The sequence below is a fragment of the Nipponia nippon genome, unplaced genomic scaffold (genome assembly GCF_047370975.1).
Source record: "Nipponia nippon isolate SJK-2023a ecotype South Korea unplaced genomic scaffold, ASM4737097v1 scaffold_3, whole genome shotgun sequence".
NCBI lineage: Eukaryota > Metazoa > Chordata > Aves > Pelecaniformes > Threskiornithidae > Nipponia > Nipponia nippon.
The window spans coordinates 58,102,492-58,130,335 of NW_028262347.1; the positions used below are offsets into that span (position 1 = coordinate 58,102,492).

The following is a 27,844-nucleotide window of genomic DNA, read 5'->3' on the forward strand; positions in this document are numbered from 1 at the left end:
GGGAAGCTGGCAGCGGCCAGTTCACAGCCTGGAAGTGACTCTGCTCTCAAACAGGAATTGAGAGCAGCTGGGGGACTTCCACCACCCCCTCTCCCTGCTCATGGGAGTGGGGAAATCATCGTGGCAAGGCCCCGGGTGACTGGGGGATGAGCTGCAGGATTGCAGGGGCAGGATTGGAGCTGGAAATGACCCTTTGCAGGGTGGAATCAGCTCCGTGGTCAGGGAAGGTGAGGGGAAAATGCATTCCTTGGGTCAAAAGGCAGAGGGACAGGGTCAGGAAAGAACTCTTTATTTCCCATAAATACAGCAGATTCTTCGCGCCGGGCGTATCGTTTTAAATCTTTTTGTTTGTTTGTTTTATTCCATTTACAGAATTTTGCACTGAAAATATATACAAGTCTGTTCAAGAACCAAACAAGATCTGCAAAGAAAAAACCCATACAAAACCCTGAAGAGAGACCAGAAAGGGAAGTAAGACACGGCAGAACCCCAGCATTAACACCTTGCTTCCCCCTCTCCTCTACCGCTCGCTACGCCCAGCTCCAACACCTCGCCTTCGCTGCCCCGAAGCTGAGAGCACGAAGCACCCCGCTCACCTCCGTCTCGCACAGGCCTCCTTCTACTTCTGGCAAGCCAATGCTTGCCTCTGCTTTTAAGATCAGGCCCTGTTAAAACCAGCTTAGGGTTGGGAAGTGGCTCTCGCGGTCGCACGTCCCACGGGGATGGGGATTGCTGGGGATGTGCCACCCCCTGGTCTCCTCCCTGCCTGCAGATCCCCGCTCTTGTGTCACAGTGATCGGGCGGCTGGGGCGAGCCCCCTCCCCGCCGCGGGGAGCCAGGCCTGCCCACGGCTGCGGGCAAAGGTGGGCAAGGCACAGCTGTACCCCCCCGTACCCCCCCAGTGCAGAGCTGGGCTCCCAGTGCAGAGCTTACTGGTGCCCCCTGGTGTTGGGCTGGGCTCCAGCCTCTCCCCGACTCCCAGCCCATCACCTACCCCACCGCCAGAAGACATTGAAGAGCTCAGAAAGCCCCCCACCCCACCAAGCTCTCCTGCCCAGCCAGGGGGGAGGAAGACCATGGGCTGCTTCCTCTCCCCGTCTGGCAGGAGGCTGCGGGGAGACGCACCCCCACCCCAGCACGCCCCTCTTTGTCCTGCGGCGGTCCCCAAAGCTCACTGCAGTAGATAAAGCACGGGGGAAGGGTGGGGGCTTTCTCGCTGCGGGGGTTTGGTGCCCAGGAGCCCCGGCTAAAGGGGACACGGAGGCACAGAGCGAGACCTTCCCAGCCCCTGGGCTCCCACCAACAGCTCCGCTGGCAGCTGGGAGGAGGGGGATATGGGAAGATGTCTCCCCTGATCCCCCTCCCCCAAAGCAAGGGCAGCTGCCTGCCCTCTGGTGCTGGAAAGACACCCAGTCTCTGTCCAGCCTTGTTCCGCACCAGTTCCAATGCGATCCCACCAGACAGGGAACCCCTGGGGCCCAGCTCCAAGTAGGGGGCAAGGGGGACAAGAGGGAGCACCACAGAGCTCGAAGCAGCTGAAGGGCTAGGAAGCATGAAGGGGACAGACAGGGAAAAGGATCTTCCTTTGCTAGGCCTTGCCCCAGGCTGAGGCTGTTAAAGCTCCCCAGCCTTGTTCCCCACTGCACCTAGGGGGAAAGCAGGGTTAGAAGAGAAGCTGGACAGACTGGGGAGGGAGTGATGCCTTCGGAAGAGCAGGGAAGGCAACTGTTCACCCACACGAAGCGTTCCACTCCTCTCCTAGTCTTGTGGGATGAACATCTCCTGGCGTCTCTGTTCTCCTCCTCGAGGCACGCTCCCTCTGGCCCTCGCCCGGCCTTCTGGAGAACAGAGCGTGAGCAGCAGCCCCCCACCCACCCTCCCCATCTCCTCAGGCTGCTCCAGCGCCGCAGAGCTGGCTTCCCAAGGACTCTGCAGTGTAGTGCCTGCAACGTGCGGCCCTAGAGGTTTCCCCAGGACTCCGGCGGGGGGAACTGGTCCACATCCCCCATTTCATTGTAGGTTTGCTCTCCCATGGTGAAAGTCAGCTTGTACCGTAGCCTCACTTTCTCCTGGGGACAGGGGAGAAAGAATAAGCAGTCAGAAGCAGGGGAAGACAGTCACGAGGCACAAACCATTCAGGTCTTTAGGAAGCTGCAGAGGGAACAGGGACAGGGTAACCGGGCTTTGCCCAGGCAGCAAGACCAGGCTGGTCATGCCCCAGGGACGGTGCTGTTACCTTCTGTGGGTTAGCAAGCAGCAGGACTTGTGTGATGGCACTGGGATGGACAATGGGGTTGAAAGCCGGCAGCTCCGTGCCTGAGGGAGGCTGTAGCTTCACCTTCATCACCTAAGGAAAAAGAAGAGCATCCCACATTCCTGAGGGGGACTTGGCAGCCAGAGGCCCTGCTCCTGTATTTGGGGAGCTTCCACTGTCCAGTCAAAAAGAAAAACATTGTGCTGGTTCCTGCTAATCTGAAGGCAACACAAGTCGCTCTCGTCCCCACACAGCTCTCTCCACCCACCCTGCCTTTCCTGCAAAGGGAGAATCACACTTCAGCCCAGTCTGGGGACCTCAGCCCCAGCAGCCACCTTACCTTGGGGACGGCGGACTGAAAGACAATGTTGCGGATGGGCTGTGGGGCCGTGCTAAGCATAGAAATCACCACCACAAGCACATCGGGCCTCTCGGGCAGGGCATCCTTAGCAAAGTGGAAGAGGACGCGAAAGCCGTGCTGATCATACACTGTCACAGGGAGGATGCTGCCTGTGGGAAAGGCAGGGACAGGCAGCAGTCAGCCAGGAGGGAACTGGCCCTGCGGCAACCTCTCCCCATCACCCAAACTCCATACAAGTGATGGAGATACCACTCCTCCTCAACCTCCACAAAATCCAACAAGCAAGAAGTTTCCTCACATTCTTCCCTTCCATATGCACGTGTCTTTTTCCACCGCCTTCATACCCTGTCCAGTTGCTTCTTCCCCGATTTGTCTGGCTCCCTTCCAAACAGTCCACCCCCCCAAGCTTGCCCCACTCTTTCGCCCCGGCTCACTGGGTTTGATTGACTCCAGAGGCACAGTGATGTTGGCCAGCGAGATCTCCTGGGGCAGCGCGGTGGCGGGAGGCCGTGGTGGGACTGCAGCACTTCCTGCTGGTGCGGTGGCAGCTTTTGGAAGCGTAGCAGGGGCAGGCAGCTCTGAGGTCAGGGGCAGCGTGGGATTAGGGGAGACACTCTGGAGCACAGGCAGAGTGCTGGGATTGTGGGCTGTGGTGCCAGAGTTGCTCCTGTTCTGGAGATCCCGCAGTGTGAGCCGGGGGGGTGGCTGCTGCTTCTCCCTGTAAGAAGAGAGAGCAAGGAGTGGAACGGGGCACTGAAATGTCATGTCCAGCACCCCAGAAACAGAAACGATGGGGAGAGATGCGAGATTTCACTACCCCTGCTTACCATCGCACTTGTTGAGACTCTGGAGGCAAAGACTGTTGCAGCAGAGTCTTGCCCAGGAGGTCCAGGTCATCCAGGCCACTGGTGAAAGGAGAAGGTTTGGGGGAGGATGCGCCAGCATCTGCTTTGACTGGTGGTGTTGCTGTGATAGGGGTGATACTGAGCTCGTTGCTATCTGATGACTGTAAAAAGAGTGCACAGGAGAGCCCCCCAAGCTGGGTTACATATCAGCACCAACCATCAGACGTTGGACACTTCCCTACCTACTCCATTTGTTGCTTTCACCACCATCCCCACCTTCTGCCCTGGCTCCCAGCACATTACCTGGAAGCTGTTCCAGCCGCTGCTGTCACCAGCCTGGGCAGGATGCGGTGCTGGGTCATTCAGGCCTGCCGGGGGTAAAAGCAAACAGGAAGCTTAGCTACCAAGTGGGTAAAAGCATTAAACGGGGCCTGAGTAAGACACAGAAGCAGCAGGGCAGAACCACTAATGTGGTCTCCATCTCTGGCCACCATCCTTGCATGGGGGAGAGCCAGGAGGGTGACACTGTTTTTTCTGCCCAAAGATTCTCATTTACAGTCTAGTTCTCACCGCAGTTGGCAGAGAAGTGAATACTACTGGGCTGACAAGCCCCACTGACCACGTTGTCTACTTTATGCTGTTGTACTCAAAGCACCTATCTTAGAAAACACACCCTTTGTTGGAAAAAGCAGGATTCTAGAGCCTTCTAGGACTGGCACCTCACAAGACTTCCATGCAAACAGTTCTGGAAGTCCCATGCATCTGTTGTTAGCTCATGACTTCAACTGCAAGGAGTAAACATGAGGAGCTGGGGGTGATCCACCCTTGTGATCCCATCTGGGGATGGCCATTGCATCACTCTTGATTTACCTGCCAGGTCAGTTTTCCCGGAGTAAATCAAAGGGCATATCCCTGCAGGCTCTCTCTGACGAGTCAGGAAAGCACCACGGGACGGAAGTCCAGAATCATAGCAGGGACCTTCCCTCCTTCTCCCTCACACTAAGTGAAGGCCACCTCTTGGCCTTTCATTATTCACCTCTCCCAAAGCTCTCCCTCATTTGTGCTCCTGCCACAAGGAGGACCATCTACACAAACTGTCCAGAGTCAAGGAGAGAATAAAGAGCTTTTGCTCTGGCCTTCTCACCTAAAGACATGAGTTCATCATCCAGCAAGGAGACAGAGCCAGCTCGGTCAGGCATGGGGACTGCTGAGCCACCTGAAAGGGTGGGCAAGGCTGGGTAGGAAGGGCCTGTTGCTGGAAGATCCAGGCCTGACAGATCCAGAAGTGCTGAGGTGCTGCCTGCAAAGAAGGAACAAGCTGAGAGACAGACGCCTTATCCAGTGTGCTGAGGTCAGTTCCCATCCTTCCTCACACCTGGGAGAAGGTATTCCCCCTCTGCTCTCCCTTCCAGTTCCCTCTCTTCATGCATCAGTCATCTCCACAAGCCATTTCCTTTTCTCACCAGCCCCGCTCTGACCTCCTGCAGGTTTCACCTTTCCACTTCTCTCAATCTTCTCTTACATTGCAGGAAACCGGCAACAGGGTCCCTCTGCTTGACTTTCCTGTCCCCATTACCCAAATCTCCTCACCTCGAAGGGGACCAGCCACCGTCTCCCCATTGATCTCTTCTCCCCGCACAAGCTGCTTGTAGAGATTGATCACCTGTGTCAGATTGTCATTGGCTTGCAGGATCTCCGCTGAAATGGAATAGGTGGGAAGTAAGTTTGAAAATCGTGAAGAAACAGAGAGCGACTTTTATACCCCAACTCTGTCTATTCCTTCAAAGCAAGGCCCAAGGAGCTGACAGCAGCTCACTGCAGACAGCATTTTTGCAATTGTTGCTGCAAACTGCATCAGGGTACATGGATAGCTCCACGGCAGTCTCAGCAGGACAAGCAGAAGCCTTGTTCCCATAGCAAAGTGGAGGAAGCCTGTAACACTGCCAATTGCTGCCACGTATCCCCGCTTAGTGCCACGCCATGGACTAACTAACCTACAGCGAGCACCCACCCCAAACAGAGCAGTGGCTGCTGATAGATACCATGCCATGGGCAGCCCAAGCACAGGCTCCCTGAAAGAAGATGGAAGGAGAAGGGGACAGAATGAGGAAGGCCAGACAGGCTTACCCAGAGCTTCATCATTGTCTTCTGTGTCACTGGCGAGCCGGAAAAGCATGGGCCTCATGCGCTCACAGCGCTGATACAGCTCCTGAGGGAGAGGAGAAGGGGACGCTGAGGTGAGCAGCTCAGCTGTGGGTGCAATAAAGGCAGGAGGAACTTGAGGGGGTAAGGGTCATCCATCCCTCCTAAGCTCAGGAAGGATGCTGTGATGGCCTTTCCTCACCTTCATTAGGTCCTCATTGCTCTCCGTTGTCTCCCCCTTGCTGTAGTTTGTCACCATCTCTGTCAGCAGCTTCACATTGTTGTTCACCTCCTCGATGGCATTCACCCTCTTGGAGATCTTCTCCATGCGCTTCTGGTCCTGGAGAGGAAGAACACGGGGAAGGATGTCCCTCCTCTTGATTGCAACTTGGAGAGGAGGAAGGCTGGGCCAGCCAACACATCAACTCCCCGGACTGAGGCACATCAACGCTGCCCTCAAAACAGCTCCCACTCCAGTGGAAAACTCCAGATCACCTCTGAGCCAGCACTTGCTAAGCAGGGATGGAATTGCCACAGATCTAGTGCTGCAGCTGGGCTTGGGCCACAGAAAGCACACAGAGGTATTCCTCCAAGTAGCCACGGAATGGCAGAAACCACACAAGGACTCTTTAGCAGCTGCTGCTGCAAAGTTTTGGGCAGCTCCATATGTCTGCGTGAGGACAGAGAGCCACTGCTCCCTTGGTACCAACCACTGCCACCCAGACCATCACCCCCCAGCTCCCCTTCTCCGCAGCCGCACCTCCTGAACCATCTCCTTGATGAGCTTGTTGGCAGCCCGGAGGTCCTCAGGATGGGAACTTTTCAGGAGACGAGCCAGTATCTGCAAAAGAGAAGGTACCTCTGAGCTCAAGCTGAGGGGTGGCAGCCAGAGTCACTCTTGCAACACCAGAGCCAATGGAGTTACCCCTGCTCCAAACCTGTATCTGGCAGAGGCAGCAGACAAGGCCAGCTGTTTGAAAGCCCAGCCATGAGAGCTTGTGGGCTACCAGAGACCAGGGAGAGAAGAAGTACAACTGGTCTTCCTTTACCTGTGGTGGTTCTCATTATGTAAGATAGGTCTTTCCCTAAAGATCCCCTGCATCCAAAACCTGCTCCTGCCTGCCCATTATGTACCATGCAGACCCCAGAGCACAGCGGCACTAGCACTGGGAAAGAGAGAAAGCCTGGTTTACGCAGGAATTGCCACAGGATTGCAATGGATTCCTACTCAGGCCTCTTCATGTGACCTTTCACAGCTGCAACTGGTGAAGAGGGAGAGCTCCCACTTTCTCTCCCCTTCTGTAGTCAGGAACAGTCCCACTGGCCACCTACAAAGCCTCATTTGCACCCTGTGACCCACAGAGGCAAAATACATCCCCTGCAGCAAAGTGGCATCACGCTTCTGCTGCAGAAGTAGACCCAGAGAAGCCTAATACTTGCTTAAATGTATCAGCACTAGTAAAACAGAGGTTTGCCTGAGTGGTGATGCAATTCTGATGGAAAGGCAATATAAGACGGGTCCAGGAAGGCATAAGTAGTTGGGCAATAAGCAGATTGCAGTGCTGGGGGTGCAGAAGAGATGCCAGCAGCAGCATCTGGGTCTGGGATTTAAACCTCATGGCCAGATAACTCAGAAGCCTGGAGACCGCAGAGCTGCAAACCTTCCAGAACCTGCTGGGCTAATGTCAACACTTCACCCTTTGCACCATCCTGCAAGCTAAGCACTCCAGAAGTCAAACAGACCCACATGGCCCACCTCTGGCTGTTTCCTTTGTCGTGATTTTGGAGTGGGCCCTCAGCATTCCTGTGATGCATTTTCTGAAGCACAGTATGTCAAGCAGGGGCCTTGACTCTTTCTGGATCTCCACCCCAGGAGGACAGGAGATCCTGGAACAGGTAAGATGTTGGCAACTATCCTTCTCCTTGAACAGAGCCCTTACCTTGGATTTCTCTTCATCATCAAAGATGATGTTCTTGGGCCGAGGGGGAGGAGGCGGAAAAGAAGCGTCGTCAGGCAGTTTTGGGTCACATTTCACGATCCCTGCAGTAGAGACCAATGGAGAGGTCAGGAGGACTCACCTGTTGGGGGATGGCACTGCCACCTGGGTCATTTCTTTCCTAATGGACCACCAAACCCAGCTGGGACTGAGGGGGTTTGGGTCTGCTTCCACTACCCATGAACCTGGACTGTGTTTTCATGCAAGAACTGGCCCCCACTCTCCATCAATATCCTGGATTGTGTTTTCATGCAAGAACTGCCCCCCACTCTCCATCAGTATCCTATTTTAGAGAAATCTAGCATTGACTGCCAAAGCACTCGCAGCCCTCCAGCCCCAGCCCCTTCCAGCGCCCCATCTCCTGCAGGAGCAAGCAGATGTCCCCTCCCACCCATTGAACAACTCAGACCACCAGCAACTCCCTCTGCCCAGTTAGGAGCCACAAGGCACCTGCTCCTTCACCTGCCCCTGCTGCTGAATCAGGCAGACTGATGGATGTGCTGGGTCTGGGCACAGGAAAGGGAGAGCCTGTTTTGGATTCTGCCTGGACAAAAAAGGAGGGAGGGCAAACCGTCCGTCCACATTCCCCTTCCAGAGCACTGCCTCTGACCTTGTTTCTTCAGCATCTGGTAGGCTTCTGAGATCTTCACCTCGTGAGGCAGCCCTAATGTCCAGCTGTACATCAGCTCCAGGATCTTTGACTTCACTTTTTCTGGTGTCCGGCTGCCAAGATACTAGAGGAAGAGAGAAGAGGTGGCTTGAAGTTGATCTGAGCCGTTGCAAGCCTGGCCTGTTCCTCTCCTCCCCTCCCCCAGGAGAAGTGAGACCATTCCCAACGGCACAAGGAGGAGGAAAGAGGAAGCAAGTAGGAAAGCTCACGAGGCCCTTGCAACATGTCCTACACTGCGCTTGGTTTCCACCACAGGAAACACAAGAGGTGGGAGAAATGCTGCACCAGCAGCCCCTCAGTGACAGGCAGGGACAGGTGGGAAGGCTCAGACGGGTCTCTGCCGCCTTGCGAAGGAAAGGGTGCTGCTAACAGAAGCTGCTCAGCGAGGCAGCCCTTCAGGAACGAGGGGACAGCAGGGCTGGGAGGGGAAGGACTGTGGGTAACGGTCCCTGGGGCAGGACCCAGCTCTCTCTCTCTCAGGGGCACTCCCCAGCACAGAGTGCCTGGCACCCTTTACAGCTAGGTGAGCCCCAGATGACCAGCACCCAGCACGAGATCTCCAAATGCTACAGCCCTCTCCCTGACATACAATCGTCTTTCGCTCTTCTCCCATGGGTCTGCTGGGGGCACTGGTGGTAGAAACAGCGCATGTGCCATCAGAGGCCAGTGCCTTAAGGTAGAGGACATTCTCTAGGGCGCCTAGCAAGAGGCCTTTAGGATGTTGCTGTCACTGTCCCTGGCTATTCATCACCACAGATCATAAGCTGTGACTGGCAGACAAAGGTTTTCCTGAGTCATATTTAGTCCGTGTTCCCTTAACTCCATACTTGCTGGTGTTAATTGCCTTGACTGAACAGGAGAGCACACACAGCTTGTTCTGCTGCAGGAAGCGCAGCACCAGCAGAGGAGCAGGCAATGACTTGGTGCTTCAGATGGACTTGCCAGAGCACCACTGACCAGGCCTAGGCTTGCCCTCTGAGAGTGTCTCAACCAGGTTGGGAGACACGGTCACGATGTCAAAGCTGGCGGAGGTTCCTGAGCACATGCAGTACAGAGAGCGCCCAACAGAGATGCAGGGAAGGTGACACCAGGCACGCAGACGAGCTCCGTAGTCTCACAAGTGCTGGTTGCATCATGTCTAGCTGGCCCTCAGCTTCCTGCATCAAGAATCAGCCGGGAGCAGAGGGTTGAAAGCTCACCTTCCCCCTGGAAAACTCACCAGGGAATGAGGACTAAACCTCCTACTAGCACTGTCCTGTTTCCCCCTCATCCCAGTGGGTGTTTGACCCTTCTGCTCAGCCACTACTTCCTCCCAAAGCCCTCCTGCCACCAGGCTCTGGTCATCTCCAGCACGATCCCCTGGGACCCACCTTGGGTGACACCACTTTGATGAGTTCATTGAGGAAGCGGAACTTGCCCACCTCGTCGTGGAAGCGTTTGCCGCAGCTCTTCATGCAGGACTCCAGCACCTGGGGAGAGGGGCCGGGTGAGCCCCGGCACGGGGTCAGCAGCAGGTTCGAGAGCCAGCTCCCTCCTGCTTCCCCCTTGCCAGGCACAGAGCCTGTAGCTGTCCTCACAGCAGCGTGGAAAGACACCACCTTTCTCTCCCAGGTGGCCAATCACCCTCCCAAAGGGAAGCAAGAAGATTTTCCTCTTTGGAGGAAACAACAACAGCCGATGGAAGGAGATATCCGTAGAGAGTTCACAAATACTGGGGTTTCATAGCATGGATCCACAACGACATGAAGGGAACAAAAAGCTTCCCATCGACTTCAACAGGCTATGGTCCTTCCTAGGAACAAGACCTTTCCTACCAGTCACCCCTCCTCTCCTGTGGAACCACCTTCAGCCCCTCTTGCACCCAAGGGCTCAGGTGCTCCAGGGCTTCTCAGAGAGAGTTCAAAGCTTCCCGTGCACCTCCAGTCAAACTGGAGCAACCCCACACCCTGGCCCTCCATCTAGTTCTACCAGCCTGCAGATGCCCTTACCGTGAGGGCCTGGATAGCTTCCCATTCCTGTGGAGACTGGATCTTGTGGGCAAGAAGTCGGGTAGCAAGCGGAGGACTGGAAGGAGCGAGGGAGAAAAAAAAAAAGGCTAGCCGGTTATTGATTGAAAAGTACCTGTGTGGTACTTGTATTTCTATCTGGGAATCCAAACGAAAAGCGTGTTGTGAGTTTAAGGCGCTGATAAGGCACTAAACCTGTGTGGGAACCTCCTGTTAGTGGACCAGGACCTCCCACCCACCGCCACTTTGAGGGGCTTCGTGCCTGTTCAGCTCTCAGGGCCACCCCACTGAACCTTACCAGGTGGGCAATCATAACCCAGGCCCAGGAGCCGGAGCAGCCTAGGGGCAGGAAGAAGCACTTACCCCTCTAGCTCCTTATTGAGCTGCTCGCAGAAAGCGTTGATACCATCCCAGTCCAGGTCCTTGTTCAGCGGGTTTGTCGCTTTGTCTGCGGGCAGGAGAAGGGGGACAGTGAGAAAGTCACCCCGCGGGGGTGAGGGGCGGCATCGCTCCCGCTCCCTCCCCAACCCCGCCGCTCGCACCGACGGAAGGCAAAACCCCCCCGCTTGCCCGCAGCCGCCCCTCCGCAGGCGGGCGGGCCCGCCCTGACACCTCCCTCCAGGCGACCCCCCCTTGAGCCCCCCCCCCGTTCCCTCACACCCCAACGCCACCCAAACCCCTGCACCCCCCCGCCCCATCCACCCGCTCCCGCCACCCCCGCCCCCCCCAGCGGCGCCGGGGCCCGCTGGCGGCGCGGCCGGGCCGTGTGGTGTCCGGGAGACGGGTGGTCCCGGCCGCACTCACTGATGCGCGCCTCCAGCGTCTCGGGCTCCATGGCGGAGGGCTCGACCCGCCCCACCGGTTCCTCAGCGGGGCAGCGCCGCGCCGCCGCCGCCGCCGCCGCCCACCCGCCCGGCCCGGCGCCGCCGAGCCATCGAGAGGGCACCGAACCGTCTAGAGCGCCGCACCGACAACCTCACTATAGAGCGCCGGAAGTCGGCGGGGTAGAGCGCCGTCCCCGGCTCCCAGCGCGCCCCCTGTCGAAGGGCACTCCCGAGTCACCATAGAGTTCACCGCGCAGGGGAAAGAACGGTGCGGGATGAGGAATACAGCAGAAGGCCGCCGGGAAAAAGGGTACAGGGAGCGAGTGAGAGCGGGGCGAGCCACAGCGCCGGAAAACAGCGGCTACGCGGAAACAAGCCGACCCAGCCCTTCCCGGAAGAACCCTTGTGCTGGCAGGTGAGGCCACTTCCGGTGCGGAGAGAGGGCACTTCCGCCTCGCGGGGGCGCCGCGTGTCCTTTCAAAGGACACCGAGCCCGGCGGCTCCGGCGCAGGCGCCGCTCCTCCGGCCTCCGGGGCGGGGGGCGCTTCGGGAGACGCTATACGTGCTCGTAAGCGGGCTCCCCTGCCCTGGTGGGGCTCATCTGTAAACGGCTGCCGGCCCGCTCCTGGCGGGGCCTGGCCCGGCCTCCTCCCACCTGGCTGAGCGGCTGAGGCGGCGCGGGGGGAGTTTGGTGAAGGCCTGGAAATAACTAAGGGCTCCAGGAATATAAACTCCATTCGTTCTCTTTCCCCCTGCGGTTCTGGTGATGCAGGCCAGCCCTAGCTGTGTCATTTAACATTGCTTGTTTTCTCTCTGCTGCAGTGGTCTTGGAAGAGCATGTCTGTACCCCTCCAGTGACTTATTCCTTTTGTTGTTTTCTTTTTTTTTTTTTTCTTTAATAATGCCGGTGGAAGGTGCCAACCCGATGACGTTCAGGCAGCGTAGGCCTCCGCCTGTTTGAAGAGCCCCTGGCGTGACGCATCAGCGGCGGTGCTCAAAGCTGCCCGCTGGGGCCGGCCCTGGCCCTGCCGGAGCCTCCGCGATAAGAGCGAACATATGATACAGCCTGTTCAGCCTTGAAGCGCCTAGGAGGTCTGAGTCAGAGCGGTCCTGTGCTGGGTTACTCATTTACAGAGCTAATCCCGCAGGTGGCAGGCAAGGGAACTGCCCTGATGTCGCACCTAATGTCTTTTCCATATGTATGGCCATTGTTTTGGGGGGGGACTTTTTGGTACTTGAATGTAATTCTTTTTTTAACTGTTACAGCCTTGCATCACAAAGCCTTTTTTAAGTGCCTTTCATAGCAAATTGCTACATCCTTCCCTCTGCCGTGTTCAGGCACGTTTTACATGAGTTATTTTAGTCCGGTGAGTCAACCTTGCCTGTCGCTGCTGCCTCTTTGATTTTTCTGAGAATCCTTAAGTCATCTTTAGGAGACTGAGGCCTAGATATTACTCTTCTAGGTCATGTACGATCTGCGTAGAAGGCACGCATCTCTTCTCTCCAACCCACAAAGCGATGCCTCCGAAGGAGTGGTTTTTCAGCTTGGTGCTTCACAGCCCCCTTTTGCTCAGGTTTTGATCTGTCTGAGCCTGGAGAGTGTTTATGTTCTTCTCTTTGGTAACACCCGGTGGTTAGCAAGTCCAGGACGAGTGGAAGGCTGCACCTCTTTTCAGCTGGTTGCAAACAATGGCAAGTGAACTCATGCATAACAGTTGTGTCAGCAGCGGCCTTTCAAACCTTGCTGTTATTTCTCATAGATTTAGGAGTCTCTTTCCCCTTTGGTTACATCTGCTTTCCGTATAACAAGGACCCTAAGTGCAACAAAAAAAGAGATCTGAGTCTGAGTTTCACCCTCTGTAACAGTGGTTAGATGACATGTGAGGAAAAACCTTTCTCCTGTCCCTCGATGTGTTTTTACTGACAGCTGGAATCCCAAACTAGGTTTGGATGGAGTGAGACGCTCCGTGTTGTAATTGACACCGCTCCAGAATGAAAGTACTGGCACTATAATTAGCTCGTCGCCAGTTGCAGAGGAAAATGATTACGTGCGAGCCGGAGGCCTGGGTAGTTGTCGTGCCAGCGCAAGGAAAGCTTGTGCTGGCAGAGGGGTGCGAGATGCCGGGTTTGGCAGGCCCTGCAGCAGGCTGTCCCGCAGAGGGCAGCAGCAGGCAGGAGAGGTCTTGCCTGATCCACCAGGGCTTAGGAAATGCTCTTGCTGCCTGTACCGTCGAGGTGAATCGCAAAACAGACTAAGTCCCCCTCAGTCGGGAAAGGAAGGCAGCCTTGCAGGAGCAGCCGAGTCGCCTGGGAGAGGGGTTTTCCACGCACCAGGTTGTCTTCAGCCAGCCAGAACTGCCCTGTCGCCCTCGCTCTGTCCCAACGTTTGTTTGGTTTTTCTGCCTTGTGTGTTTATGCGAGGCCTGCGATGTTTTTCAGATGCGCTTGTGTGCGGCAGCGAGAGCTTTTGTGCGCTTCCTGCTGAGTTGTTGGCTCTGGCCTGTGACGTGAGGTTCCCTTTCCCCTGTCGCATTCCTCTTGCCTTGGCAAGGCATTCTGCCAGAGACCTTCACTTTCCTGAAGCTCGGTACTGTGGTCCTTTGTTCCCTTTTGTTGTTTCCTGCTCTGGCTTACTGCAACAGCCAGTTCCTGGATTTTTGGCTCAGTTTTACCTCTGCTACTTTCTCTTAGAACAGGGCTGGCAGCACCTCTCCTGACATCACCTCAGATCATGCACCTCTTACGCAATCCTCTGGATTTGCAGCCCTGCTATTCCCTGACCTTGGCTAATCTCCTTCCTTTCGCAATACTTCTGAGCACCTTTCCCAGCAGAGGGTTGCAATTAGAGAGGCAAGTATAGAGTTGCATACTTCTCTAGAGGGAGAGCAGGTTTGAGCTCCTTTAATCTAATAGGAAATGTCTCCTTCCCTTTCATATGCAGCACTTTCTTGTGGTATGCAGTCATCCACCAGGATTGCTCCCTTCCATTTCTTTCAGTGTTTCCCTTTTCACTGTAGGAAGACCTGTCCCCAGTGATCAAAGGCATCCTTCTGCAACTACAGGAGCAGAATGAGGAAACAGGGTGCTGGATGAAGGATCAGAAAACCTGCTGGTTAGATCTCTGCAATTAAACATGTCTCGGGGCAAGGCTCAGGGAAATGCATATCTAAGCTCAGCTGCCTCAGTTTCCCTGGTCGTTAGCATGGGGATAATTGCACTTGCTTCCTTTGGGGAATTGTTTTGACCTCTGTATACTAAGTTTCTTTTCCAGGTTGATTCTGTCATTAGAGCAACTGGCTCAGCGAGACAAACAAGCGAGAGAAGCAAATACCAGGGTTAGAGGTGAGCTGTGCAGCTTGCTGCTTCCTTGTGTTTGAGCCCTCCTGCCAGACTGGGCAACTCGGGGGGTGTCTTGATCCCTCGACTGAGTGGGCGGCAGTGCCCTCCGGGCCAGTGTAGGGACTGGCAGTGCCTTGTTACCCCCTGGGGAAGGCTTAGTGGGATTTGCTGTTGCCGATAGCGCCTTCCCAAGAGAGTCCAGGACAGTCAGGGAATGCTCTGAGGACACGGGAACGCTCTTGCTGCTGAGGAACAGCATTGGCAGCAGGCAAAGATGAAAGAAAACTGACAGGATGGCAGCCGTAGTCATAGCCATGGCTTGGGGGCTGGTAGGCTATGTATCTGGGTAAGCCAAAAACAGGGCAGAGAGAGGAAGACCTGCCAGGTTAGAGAGTGCTGCTTACATTTATGGGGCTGAAGTGAGCATCAAAGGCCCTGAGCCCGCAAGGGGGAGCCTCGATGAAGTCATTCGCCGTACAGCTGGTGAGATCAGCTCCGGACTGGAACAGATCCGCTACCGATACAGTGCACTCGGGATTCAGGTGTCGAGAGCGGCACTTGAAAAGGTGAACAGATTCACCTGTTCTCACTCTAGCCCTGACTTGCTGTGTTACCGCTAGCAGATGGATGGGGCATCATTAGAAAGCGCAAGTATTGGGGGGAAAAAAGTGGTTTAATAGCCTGGATTTTGCTGAGATACAGTTTGGCTCTAAGAACAGCAGGAGTGAAAAGGAGAAGGAATCCTATGGCAAAAGGCATTTTTCACAGGCGTCCAAGCATGATCCGAGCTGAGATGAGCGACACAAAACTAGGCATCCTGGAGCAAATCAGGGAGCCTAACTGCAGCAAATCCACAAGCCTGGATGATGAATACATCCCTGCATTGCGGCGACAACGAAGTGTGACTTAGTGAAGCGTTTGCTGGGGATGTTCAGCGTAGCAGCTGCCCGGGGAGCTCAGAGATGCAGCCGTGTGCAGCCTCTCTTTTACAACGCGGCACAGGGAGGAGGCATTCCTGCCACGGGGAGCCCGGGCGCTGAATGCACATGCTCTCGGCTGTGTAGCTGGCTTAGGTTTGGCAGCTGGCGAGCTTGAATAGACAGTTTTTGGCCTGGGCTTGAAAATCCCCCATTGCCAGCGATTCTGCTTTGGCTGCAGCTGCCTCAGGTTCCCTAGGAAACTTCAGCGCTGGCTTAAGTCCAGACTGTGAAATGGCAGGAGAAGGCAGTCCAGTGGCTCTCTCCCTCCAGTCTGGCTGCTCGGCCTCTGCCGCTTGGCACCGCACCCAGCTTCAGCCCTGCTTTTGGCAGTGGCAAGGAGCAGCAGGGCGGAGTGAACCCAGTGCTGGGGCATGGCAGACATGGGGTTAGGAATAAAAAGAAAACTGTGACCCAGGAGGAGGAGGAGGAGGGAGACGCAGAGTCTGCACACGCAGATTTCCCGAGGGTGTACGTGGCCTTTCGTAGGCTCCTTTCTGGTCCCTCTGGCTTTGTCTGTCTTAGTAAATGCAACAGGAGCAGGGCCAGGCCCGAGCGCTGCCTCGGCATGATGGCTCATGCCGTGTGGTTGTTAGCACCCTCCCTGGCGTGGTTTTGGGCTGTGCCAGCTAGCAGTGCCGCAGCGCCCAGGCACGGCATGGCTGGGGGACAGGGAGGGCTGGGGACTGTTCCCAACAGAGCCTTGGTGTCGCTGAGCATTTAACCCGTGGATGGGAGCTGTGCCCTGCTCCTTGCTTTTGGGGCCAAGAGCGAAACAGCTACACCCTGCAAGCCCAGGTCCCTCTGAAGGCAGGCTTTTAAAGTTCAGTCCCCTGCAGCCTGCAGATTTACTCCGTAATTTTCCACTTTTTCCCTCTCTGAAGATGGGAAATGTCATGCAACAGGTTCTAGGTGAGTGTGTGGGGTGGGAGTGTGTACACCAGACTGAAACCGAGAAACGGTCTGTCTGCTGGGCACGGCTGAACACAGGGTTGTGACTCAGTGTCATAGAACCCGTGCTCTGGATCACTGGCCACGTTTGACCTCCTGCCTTGTGGAGTGAGAGAGATGCTATGAGGAAATGTTGCCCGAGCGCATGAGGTCATGGGGGTGTGGGGGCCAGCTCCTGGATGCAGGGGATCAGACAAGCCTGGGTGCACAGACACGTTGGATTTTCCCCTCTGGCCCTCTTGCCTTAGGCAGGCAGAACGAGGAGTCCATCATGTTGCCCACGGAGCACACGATTCTGCAAGGGCTTCCCATGCGCGCACAACTCTGGCCTGTTTCCCCTGCCACCCCAAACTACATCAGGTGCGGGAACCCAGGGAGCAGAACGGGGACAGAGCTTGTGTATCCCCCCGTTTGATGTGCTGCTGATAGATGAGTCCCCCAAGAATCAGGTGCACACCTCCGGGTGCATCCAAACGGCCTCTGCCTTGTCTCTGCCTGGAGGGGCTGTGTCCAAGCGGCATGCTGCTGTTCCCCTCAGCCCAGCGGGCATTTTGAAGGCAGTGTCCATGTTCTGGGTCTCACTGCAACCACGTTGCACCTTTGCCGTCCCCAGTTTGCAGCCCGACTCCCTCTCCTCTCTGCAGAAGGATGAGATGCTCCCAGCAGAGGCTGCTCCTCTTTCCACCTCCCTCCTTGCATGGAGTAGCTTTGCATCTTGAGTAGCTCGCCTCCCCATAGCGGCACTCTGGCTGAATTTCGGGAGAAGGATGCGTGGTGGGAGTCGATGGGGTTAAAAGCAACAGTGTCACAGCGTGGCTTAAAAGTGGGCTATGAGACCTCTTCCCTCCAGCCATCCCCTAGCTGCCATGCTGCTTCTGCAGCTGGCCAGCCGCTTGCTGGTGCCCAGAGCAGGTGCTAGGCGCTCTTCAGCTCATCCTGAGCCAGGTCCCTGGGGAGCTGTGTCTCTGCCGGAGCTGTTCAGGAAAGATTCCCACCCCTTTCCTAATGAGACTGAGTGAGTAATAGAGATGTTCCTCAGGGACGGTGTTGTAAGGAGTGCTACGTGTATGTTCAGGACCAGAGAGCAGGTCTCCACTAGCTTTTTCCCTGCTGTTGTGCAGCAGACGTTGATGCGTGTCCCATCTTGACAGAAGAGATAAGCTATCTGCGTGCGTGCGGGTGGGAACTTGCCTGGCAGTTGCAGCCACCGGTCCTCCTTGCATTGTTCTTATCGGGTCTCCTGGCTTGGCAAGCCTGTTTGTTGCGCAGCGAATGGCAATGCTGTTTGGGGCTATTCAGCCTGGGATATGATAAGATTTGTCTGGTGTGAGTCGTGTTCAAAGCATTTAGTTTGTAATACCCTTTTCCCCTCTTGGGAGCAAGAGCATCCAGGAATCTGACTGCATTTAAAGCTGGGTGTCTGCTTTGCTGCTGGGGGGCTTTCGGAGGGAGCAGCACGAACAAACCTGGGGGCAGCCAGAGAGACACAGCCAGGTTCTGGCCTGGGTGTGTTGCCAGTAATGAGGAAAATAGGGACAGCAGGAAGAGGCACAAACTGGAGGGAAGGGAAGGAGAGCCAGAGAGTACAGCCTAGTGTGACTGCTGGGAACGCAAAATAAACATCCACTGTGGTCAAGTGAGGGCTTATGTACTACTGACTACGTGGGATGGGTCAGAAACAGGAGTAGAGGCTCACAGGAGCAGTCCAGAGGAGGGACAGGATGCCCATATGGGACTGGTTGGCAAAACAGGGTGTCCTCAAATGCACGGGGTGTCCTTTAGTGCCCAGTATGGTGCTGGAAAGGGAGACGAGGTGTCTCAGCAATGCAAAGCAGCTGCAAGCAGCTGCTGCCCTGCTCCCTGCGGTACCGTGTGGAGATGAAACATCTCTGGGCAGCGCTGTGACCCAGCAGGCTCAGGTGCTGGCTTCAAAAGCTTCTTCACCCCGGTGGCAACTCTAAGCAAGGCTGTGGCTGTAGCTTCTTGCTGGGAAGCACAAAAAAAGTAATTTAGCACTGCTCCTGATGGTGAGAGTTGGGACCTCCTCTGCACTTTGGTTGCCCTTGGAGCTCTTGCAGCAGGTCAGGCTCAGCTCTTTTCCCTGTGGCTCTCTCTGAAGGTCCATGGGTTCATGTATTTCTGGTGCCCTTCCCTCTGGAAGCGGGAGGAGAGGAACAGGGAGAGTCGGTTGTTTGGGCCTGGTCTTTTCTTAGGTCTCCTTCAGATGCCTGTCATTCCCTCTTTAGATGCCCATTTCCCGCACTGAGTCAGTCATTTCGGGATTTGGATTCCCTTTTTTTTGGCAGCTTTTCTTTCCCATTTCCATCTGGTTTGGTTTTTACTGTTTCATTTTGCAGGGCTATCAAAGGGAGTTTGTTGAAGCTGATTTTGGAGCAACAGATAGTTTTGACTTGACAACCCCTTCCTCTGCAGACCTCAGCCATGGCCTTAGATCCAGGGTGGGTCACCCCTTCAGACCCTCTCAAAGCTGATGGGTGGTAAGGTGGCTTGCTGCTTCCCGGCGGGGATGAGGGATACTTGGCTTTAGTGACGTGAGCATGGGAGAACAGAGCTGGTTTTTTTGCTCCCCTTCTTTCCAGCCCATGAGCTGTTAATTCTTGTGGCTTTTCGAAACTTGCTATTTCTCCCTTAGCATTTCTTTCTTTTTTTTTTTTCCAGTGGATGAGCCACCCTTGGCATTGCGCCTTGTGCGTGTGACTCAGACGGATTCTGCTTGTCTGAAGGATTCCTGCAAGTCCTCAGAGTCGTCCAACCCGCCTGGGCTCAGAACTGGAGCCCGTGAGAAACACACTCAAAGCAAGTCACGCAGTGCCAGCAGCCTTGTTCTCCCTGTGCGGGATGGACTGCTGCGTGCGGGGACTCGGCAGTCACTCTCGCTGCCTGCCCTTACTGTCCTGTGGGGCTGAATCCGGGATGGCTTCTCGGAGCTCAATGGAGGGCGGTCCCCATGGACCTTTTGTGTATGGCGCAATGCTGCATTTTGTTTTTGCTCATTCGAGTTCCAGCCAGCTGGCCTCACGCTGTCTTTGTTGTGGGAAATGGTTCCCTTGAAGTCAGGGGAGTTGGGCTTGGGGCATCTCGGAAGTCCCCTGGCTTCCACTGTTGGAAGGTGTCAGTTCATTTTGAATGCCTCTTGTTTTCAGACTTAATTGGACCCACCCAAGGGATAATTTTTTTCAGAGGCACTGAATGCCTCAGTACCTTCTACTCATAGAATCACAGAATCATTAAGGTTGGAAAGGACCTCTGAAATCATCGAGTCCAACCATGATAGTAGATGGTGTCGTGAGAGATCAGGATCTCTGATACTCGAGCTGCATTAGCCAAGGGAGCCCAGCTTCCTTTTACCTTCTAGGACAGGATTGCAAAGCTGGATTTTTTTTTTTTTTAAATCTGTCCATGGGAGCTTTAAGATGAGAATCTAAACAAGAAGAGGTTTTTTTGGATGTGAACTTGGGTATCTGTGCCTCAGTTTCCCCATGTGCAAGATGAGGGGGCTGCCATCTTCCTTACTCAATGGTAAGATAAAGCTGTTGGAGATCTCAATCTTTTGGTGCAAGATGCAAGTGGAGCGTAAGACCTCATGAAGCTGATCCGTTGTGGAAAGCTCCTTGAAAGATCCTTTTCCCATTAAGCTAATATTATCTCATCCAGCAAGTCTAGGTAAAGCTGGGAGATCCAAAAAGTCCCGGAGAGGGGGAAGCCATGAGCCTTCTATGCATCTTTGCTTTGCCAGTAGGGAAGCTTTCAATACAAATGCATTTTTATCTCCAGGCATGTTTTTGAAAGCCTTTCCCACAACCCACATTCCTGGCATGCCCCCATGAGGGAAAGAATTAGAGAAATGAAGGCTGGAAACTGAACTGGGTGGCATGTAATCAGTCCTCTGACCTCCCTTTCCCACCCTCTGCCAGTTCAGTTCATTCTCCTGCCCCTTGGGCAAGCTGAGGACCCATAAGATGTGACTTGTCTGGCTGCTTGGGTTGATGAAATGGCCCTGATGCCTTATGAGCCAGCTCCCATGCACCTTCCTCCCCTCTCTGTGCACAACTCATAGCACACAAAAGTGTTGCCACAGACTTCAGAGCTGCCTGAGAAAGATGCTCCCTGCAAAGGTATAAGGACATAACTTGGCCCTGTGGATGGAAGCCATCCATCAGAGCGCATTTGAGCTCCCTGTGGAGATGGGAGATGCCAGCCACTGTGGCACCACTGCCTTTCTGATAGGGCAGGGAGAGAGATGGAGTCTGAGGCTACACCCCTCCCCTGTGCTCTCCATCTGCTTCACTGCTTGGGGCAGGTTCCCGGCACTGCTGCCCCTAGCCCTGAAGAAAGGTGGTTTTTTTTCCATATTTTAGCTTTTCAGCTAGCTTTGTCCTTCCTCCTCCTTATTCCCCACATCCTAAGGAAAAGAAATTGCACCCTACAGATGAGGATGGGTGATGCTGGTGGAGAGCCTACCAGAGGCCGATGGCCTCTAATCCCTTGCCCCCAGGTTCAGAGCATGGACGCTACTTCCATGCTTCCCACAGGGGCTCTGGATGACGCGCTGTCAGGGAGCTGGGGCATGAGGAGTGGCAGGAGATTCACCTCCAGTCCTTTGTTCCTTCCCATTTTAGTTGATGTGAATGGAGAGACTTCAATGCCTTCTGTAGAGGACCCGTCCCACTCTGGTTAACCTCTTAGGCAGGAGGTTAGTGCTTATGGACACCAGTTTCCTTGTGTTCATCATTGCCTTGGCTTCTCCTGCATCTCCTGGACAATCCTCTCCTGTACACACCCTCCAGATCCACAGACCTGCTTATCCAGTCTCCTGCTTACCTCAGTGTTTGGCTGAGGTAAGTACTTTTTGTTCTCTTCATCCTCCTCTGTTAGGAAGCTGGCTGACTTTCAGAACTAAAATCGGTTGGGTGAAGGTTGCAGCACTATCTTCTGAGAGGGAAACCAACACCTCTCAACTACAGGGGAAACCGGTCCTATCAAACCTATCTGGGAATTTTTGTGACTGGCAGGAGGACTGAGCAGCTCCATCAGGAGGTAACGGAAACCTCTTCTTTGTCCTGTCCTGAGCCCTGGCCTCTGAAAATCCAGAGCTCAGCTTCTTGAAATCCACCCCACAGCCCTCTAAGGCAGGGAGCATTCCCCACTAGGCTTCATAAGAGGGGGAACCCAAGTCAGAAACATGGCTTAATTGCAACTGGCGGGAGGAACCGCAACCAGGGCCCAGATGAGGTTAGAGAACACGGTTTAAATCAGGTCACCGCTCAATATTTATTGTGTGGAGTTTTTCTTTTTTCTTTACTCCTGCACTGAAATCCTTCCCCAGAGGCTATTCAAGGAAATAAATAGCCAGTGGAAAGGGACAATAGCTTTCTGTGGAGTACAAATTATATGAAGCAGTAGGAAATAATAGCAGAGTGAGCAGCTGCTACTCCGAGAAAGAATGCACGGTTGCTCTCTCCAGCTCCCTTTGCCTTGAGCAGATGCCGATGGCTGGTCCACAGCACAGGCTCCCTGGTACATTGAGTGCAAAATGGGACAGGCGCCTTTTTCCCCCCCAGTGTCCTCCTCCGGTGCCACTAATTAGCGCCAAGCCGAAACCACAGCCTTTCGTTAGGGTGCTAATGGGATCTCTTGTCTCTTCTCACAGGGCTTGGTTTGAAGCATTCCCACAGCCAGCATGGCCACATTGCCTTCCCCTCTCTCCCTCTTCCCTTCTGGGCTTGAGCACAATGTCTGGTGAAGTCCCATGTCACTCCTGTGAGGGACTATTCATAGCTCATGCCATCTAGAGAGGACATGTTGGTTGCCCTGTCCTCCGAGCTCCTGAAGCCCTTTCTCAGAGCACCATTGGGAGGGCTGGTGGGGACCATTTTGGTGTGCTGGTGTAGATTTTGTGGGCTGCCCCCTGCCACAAAAGGCCCTGAGAAACCTTTCAAAGCTAGGGCGGTTTGGCTATCTTGGCTGGGAAGTGGGGAATCCTGTGGTTTTCCTCAGGGCTTCACACCTAGCTGGCTTATCTCCTGCCCGACTAAGAAAAGAAAATAAATACTGCTGCCAGCAATGATGCTGCTGAGGATCTTGGCAGCCTGCTGGGGAGGGTGGCATTCAGTCTGTTCTCAACAGCTGTGTGGGTGCCCTGTGGTAGTGGTGGCACCTCTAGGCTATGGTACATGAGGTCTTGCTGTCTGGACCCACCCCGAGGGTCCTGAGATCCCATGAGTGCTCCTGGTGGCCTGAGATCTCCTTAGGACTAGCAGGAAGGCTGGGAAGGGCTGTTAACCCCAAAACCTACCTTATGGGACCTCTGCAAATGGAGCTGCCACATTTCTTGGGGTGAAAGCACTCTGCAGAGGACCTGCCATCCCACCCTTCTGGCTGAAAGCTGACGTGGTTGCAGTGGTCTCTTCCCTCCTTAAAATATGATTTTTTTTGTTTTGTTTTGTTTTCTCCATGCAGAATTGCAGGCCTGCCTGCTCCCTGTTGGAAGCTCACCTTGCCCTCAGGTCAGGCATGGCCCCCAACCTCGCACCAGTGACTGCTTGTCGGGTCTCTGCTGTCCCAAGGCACCCTCTGGGAATGCAGCAAAGCCTCCCCCAGTGCCAGCGGTGTGAACATGGGCATCCCACACCAGTACAGACCAACTGCCCTCTGGCCAGGATGAACATCTATACGGGGCCCTGGAGAGGTGCTCCCAGTCAGGTACTCTGTTATAGGATCATCTCTCTGGGGGTGAAGGGTTCCTGGATCCCTTGCACCAGTGGCTGCCAGCTTCCACAACCATTGCTTATATTCTCCTCACTGCACAGACCCTCCACCTCCTTTGCAGATGCCCTTTAGCCGGATTTCCTCTTTCTTTGGGATTTACATTCCCATCATATCACCATTTCCCCAGGCTTTCTGCTTTGCAGTGTCTGCAGGGAAGTATCAGCCTGCCCCTTTCACCCTCCTTTCATCACCCCAATCGCCACCTCCAATTGCACTGGAGGATTTTGGCTTTTCGGGGGTCCCTAAAGTCTCAGCCCCTTCCTATGTGGGGAGCACGTACCCCTGTATGAGAGAGGCGATCTGCGCAGGACTGGTGTCTGACCATGCGGAGGCTCAGCTCTGCAGACGAAGGAAGTCGCCAGAGCTGGCAGAGTTGCTGCCTGGTTTCCCACTATTGTTCCCAGTGGCAAATAAAAGGGGGGTGAATGCCCCTGCTGAGCATTGTAGGAGGGGGGTTAATGTTATCTTGATAAAATCTCATGGCGCCTCTCTGAGCAGCTCGTGCCTCTTTCCTGCCTGTCTCCCTCCCTGCATATTCTCACATCCGTGGTACTTGCAGCTCTGCACATACCTCTCTGCACGGGTCGCTTTTCCCATCCCTCAGACACATGCTGCTCTCCCTCCTGGGCAGCCTCACACTCTGCCAGTGGGATTGGTGGATAAATCCCAGTGAGACCAATGTTTCTGTCTGGTCTGTGTGGGAAGTGGAGGGAAGGCTCCTCTATGTTGCTGGCCCAGGACCTGAGTCTTGTCTCTGCCACAACATTCCTGTGTCACCTTGGCCAGCCATGTAGGACAGGATTTTTCTGACCAAGTTTAGGGTCTGTCTTCAGATGTAATCTCTTGAGCCCTAGAAGTGTTTGTTTCTCCCTGCTGGCTTCAAGTGAGTTCAGATAACTAACGCTGACGGTGGCTATGTGAACAGTGTCTTTGTACTGCCCTTGTCCTTGAGAAACCTCTCATAGCCAGTGAGATGCTCCAGTATTTTGAGAGGAGGGCTCTGGGCTCTCTGTTCTCCCTGGGATGGCTGCTGGGAAGCAAGGTGACGTGAAGGTGTGTGCAGGTGGGACACAGCAGCATGATGGGAAACTGACCCAATGCCAGAAATCACCATCCCCAGCACCTCCGCCTGCTGGCTCCACCCTCAGCCCTGGGAGGTTTCGCCAACAGCTTCAGTGACCTCAAACAAATTTCCCAAGCCTGCTGGGCTTTATGACCCCCTGTTGATAGGGAAGATCTTCAGGGAAGGAGTGCTTATCAGCACTTACCTCTGCTTGCTTCAGGAACTTTTGGGGTAGGGCAGAAGCTGTCTCCCAGCTGGCTGTGCACCAGCAGGATGACTGCACTCAGCTGCTCTCAGCAGGGCTTGGGAGGGAAGGCTGAAGGACTGCTGGTATCCTGAGCCTTGGCCTCCTCCTCCCTCTTGCTTTCCCACTGACTTTTGGAGTCTGGCAAAATACCACCAATTTGTTCAACCAAATCTGGATCTGGGATGCTGTCTACTGACTCGTAGCTCTTACCTGGGAAGAAGACAGGAGGGGTGATGCTCCCCTGTGAGGACAACATTCCCATGTCTCAGGGTCAGGGAGGATGGGGCTATTGAACCTGATGTGCATGGCTCCTCAAGCTAAAAGGTTTGGGTCTCAATGGAGCTTGGATGGGAGGTTGCAGAGAGCTCCCATGTATTGCTAGTGCAATGCACGCAGCTGGGGCTGAATCTAGAGCCACGAGAAGGGAAGGAGCCACTCATGTCATTCCTGCCTCTGAGCCCCTTGGAGCCCTTCCTCAGAGCGCCATGGGGAGGGATGGTGGGGACCATTTTGGTGTGCTGGTGTGGATTTTGCGGGCTGCCTCCTGCCACAAACAGAAGGAGCTGGGATGCTTCTTTTGGCTGAGCTGTTACACGCAGAAAAGAAGTGAACACAGTGGTCACACCTCCATGGCCAGCTGGGAAGATGCTTGTCCTATGTGGTGGCTGGAGTAGCACCCCTAAGGGCTGTGTGTGGTGGTCCCTCCACTGGGAGCCCACCGAGGAGGCTGAGAATTGGTTAAATCTCCTGAAGTCCATAATAAGAGGAAGTGTACATAGGGAAGCTATTTCTTTGGATCAAAGTCTCCTGGCTTAATAGCAGTCAGTGGAGCCTTGCAGAGGTGGGGATGCTGTTAATGTGTAAGCCACAGTGAAGTCTAGCAATGTAAAGTCTTCCGTGCGAAGTGTTTCTGAGCTAAACTGCTGGTGGCTTCCTGCCTGGTTACTCTGCCCTCTGAGGAAGATGGCTGTAAGGGCTGCTGCTCCTGTCCTCCATCACCCAGGGTCCCTAGCTCAGCAAGGCTGAATGAGGGACCGGCAAGCCACAGGCACCTCCACTCTCACCGCTTGCATTTCTTGGGCTGCAGGCAATGCTGCCCACCAAACCCTGGGTTGTCCCCCTCTGCTTTAACCCTCTTTGTACCTCTGCTGTCATGTTCTCCTTTCCTTCTGCTGAGGACAAGCCTGTTTTCATCTTCTCTCTCTCTGATGTCTTTTCTCGCTTGCTGGCTTCACTCAGGCCACTCTTCCCTCACTGAGTGAGAAGCCCATGCAAGACCTCCAGCACGGAGGGGTTTTGGCCATGAGAGGAACACCAGCTGAGAGCAGTAGACGTTCTCCTGGCTGGGGCACCTTATCCAAGCAGCACCCTCTCACTTGCGGTGGCAGGGGAGGAATGGCTGAAGGAGCCCCACAGACTATTTTTCTCTCTCCCTTAGGAAAAATTTGAAATCTTCAACCTGGATATGAAGACTGGGGACACCCTGAAGGTCAAGGGCAAGATATCCGATGATGCTGACAGGTAAGTACAAAAAAACCACCTTGACTTGCCAGGACTGAAGGTGGGCTGCAGAGGGAGGTGGTTTTCCAAGGTTGCCAGGTACAAAAAGTGTGAGCATAGCTCAGTGTTAGGGGAGCCCCTATGCCACCACTGTGCAAACTCCACCAGTTCCCGAGCAGAATGAGGAAATGGGAGGCATTAAGCACCTGCAACACTGATGGAGGAATTGGGTGCAGAGCCGTGTGTTGGATCTCAGGTCTTCCAAGACCCTCTCCTGCCCGTGTGGCTGACCTTCCTCCCGTTCACCCACAGGTTCAGCATCAATCTCGGCTGTAAGTCCTCGGATCTGGCACTTCACTTCAATCCCCGCTTCGATGAGTCTGTCATCGTCTGCAACTCCAGGTGCTCCAATGCCTGGGAGGCAGAGCATCGTGATAACCACCTCTGTTTCTCCAAGGGCTCCACTATTAAGGTGAGGGGTCTGTGCTGGCATGGGGTTGTGGCGTGTGTGTGTAGTGGGGGGAAGCCCCTGGTTAGCAGATTCCTGTACCCTTGTCCTCCCAGTCCCATCCAATGCCTCCTGCTCCCTCCCAACAGCCCCTTATCCTCATCCTCTGGGTTTTTGGTCCTGATTGCCATTTCCACTCCTCCTTCAAAACCCCAATGCTTCCTCTGGGAACTTTGTGTGAGCCCTGTCTGTCTCAGGCTTTGTAAGTGCTTCCTGCTTCCCATACCTGCCCAGCAGGTGAGTGCATCAGGGGCATGTATGAAGGTAAAGGGGGTCTCCAAGAAGCAGGATCTTGCTGCTGCCTACCTTATTTCTTTCCCTAATTTCCTCCTATGCAAACACAGGCTCTAAGGCAACCCAGAGTTTGGAGCAATGTCCAAAAACCTCTCCCTCAGCTCTTCTGTCCTCACTACTTCTGGATCCACACTGCCAATCTGTCCTCCCTCTCCTCCTGCTGGGGATGCTGTCCTAGTTGAAGTCTCACCCCATCTGATGTCCCAAGACATTAACGGGGCTGCATTTAGGAGCAGTCCTGTTCCTATTGCTGTGGAGAGGAAGTGTGTTTCCTCAGTCATGGCTGGCTCTTGGGGAAGCGACGGCGAGGTGGCGGCTTTGGGGAATGATCCCTTTAATTTGCAATGATCAGTGATGCGTTCTCGTCCTGTCTGCTTGTGCGTGTTTATCAGCGAAGCTCTTTTTACCAGGTACCAGTGAGCTGCTGAAGGCATTGGGGTGTCAGGTTTATTCTGCCCTGTTCAGAGCAGATCTAAGCCATGTGATGTATAAAGACACACCTGGGTTTAACTGCTCTGAGTTTACAATCTGAATATCTGAAATAGCCCCAGGAGAGATCCTGTCCCCAGGTCATAGTCTAGATACCAGATCAGACCCTTGATATCAGCTGCTCATTTCCTGAATTACCCTCAGCTCAACCCCCAGCACCTTGCTTAAGGCTGTAGGGATCAGGTCTGACCCTCACAGTCAGGCCTTTTGCCTGGATGCTCACCTCCTCATCTCCTCTATGTCCCCAATTCCTGCTCTTCCTCCCTCCTCTTCTTCCAGATCATCATTGAAATGCTGGAAGACAAATTCCGAGTGAAGCTACCAGACGGCCATGAAGTGGAGTTCCCCAACCGGCACAGCTACAGCAAGATCTGCTACATGAGTGTCAAGGGAGGCTTCAGGGTCACCTCCTTCAAGCTGGATTGATGGAGCTGCTTCCTCGCTCTAATAAAAACCCAAGCAGTGGGAGAATGCTTGCTCCAGCTGCTTTGGCTTCTGAGAGATCTCTGGCTCTGTGGCACTGTGTGAGACACCAATAAAGCCCAAGGTTTTTCCACCAACAGGAAAGGAGTCCTTGTTGGATGGAAA

General features: G+C 54.6%; 2 protein-coding genes across 20 annotated transcripts; one reads left to right on the forward strand and one right to left on the reverse strand.

Annotated features, from left to right (window-relative positions):
• Positions 1 to 273: 273 nt before the first annotated feature.
• Positions 274 to 11,242, reverse strand: GGA1 (golgi associated, gamma adaptin ear containing, ARF binding protein 1). The gene is made up of 17 exons (XM_087764390.1): positions 11,080 to 11,242; positions 10,639 to 10,723; positions 10,258 to 10,333; positions 9,640 to 9,738; positions 8,210 to 8,333; positions 7,543 to 7,643; positions 6,363 to 6,443; positions 5,805 to 5,942; positions 5,588 to 5,669; positions 5,051 to 5,158; positions 4,605 to 4,760; positions 3,764 to 3,828; positions 3,443 to 3,621; positions 3,050 to 3,333; positions 2,595 to 2,764; positions 2,237 to 2,347; positions 274 to 2,069 (listed from the first exon to the last, which is right to left on the reverse strand). Exons 1-17 carry the CDS (start codon positions 11,108 to 11,110, stop codon positions 1,959 to 1,961), a joined length of 2,001 nt encoding a protein of 666 aa, XP_087620516.1. The 5' UTR covers positions 11,111 to 11,242; the 3' UTR covers positions 274 to 1,958.
• Positions 11,243 to 11,374: 132 nt separating this feature from the next.
• Positions 11,375 to 27,759, forward strand: LGALS2 (galectin 2). 19 transcript variants are annotated; one of them, XM_087764397.1, is made up of 10 exons: positions 11,375 to 11,514; positions 12,014 to 12,191; positions 12,366 to 12,791; positions 14,371 to 14,441; positions 19,046 to 19,906; positions 21,007 to 21,225; positions 22,847 to 23,089; positions 25,904 to 25,986; positions 26,278 to 26,437; positions 27,536 to 27,759. In XM_087764397.1, the coding sequence occupies exons 6-10, from the start codon at positions 21,091 to 21,093 to the stop codon at positions 27,680 to 27,682; spliced, it is 768 nt and encodes a 255-aa protein (XP_087620523.1). In that variant the 5' UTR covers positions 11,375 to 11,514; positions 12,014 to 12,191; positions 12,366 to 12,791; positions 14,371 to 14,441; positions 19,046 to 19,906; positions 21,007 to 21,090; the 3' UTR covers positions 27,683 to 27,759. The 19 variants fall into 19 exon arrangements, with proteins under 19 accessions (XP_087620523.1, XP_087620522.1, XP_087620519.1 ...); XM_087764396.1 differs by lacking the exon at positions 11,375 to 11,514 and adding an exon at positions 11,542 to 11,667; XM_087764393.1 differs by lacking the exon at positions 11,375 to 11,514 and adding an exon at positions 18,724 to 18,864 and having other exon boundaries at positions 11,565 to 12,191.
• Positions 27,760 to 27,844: the final 85 nt, after the last annotated feature.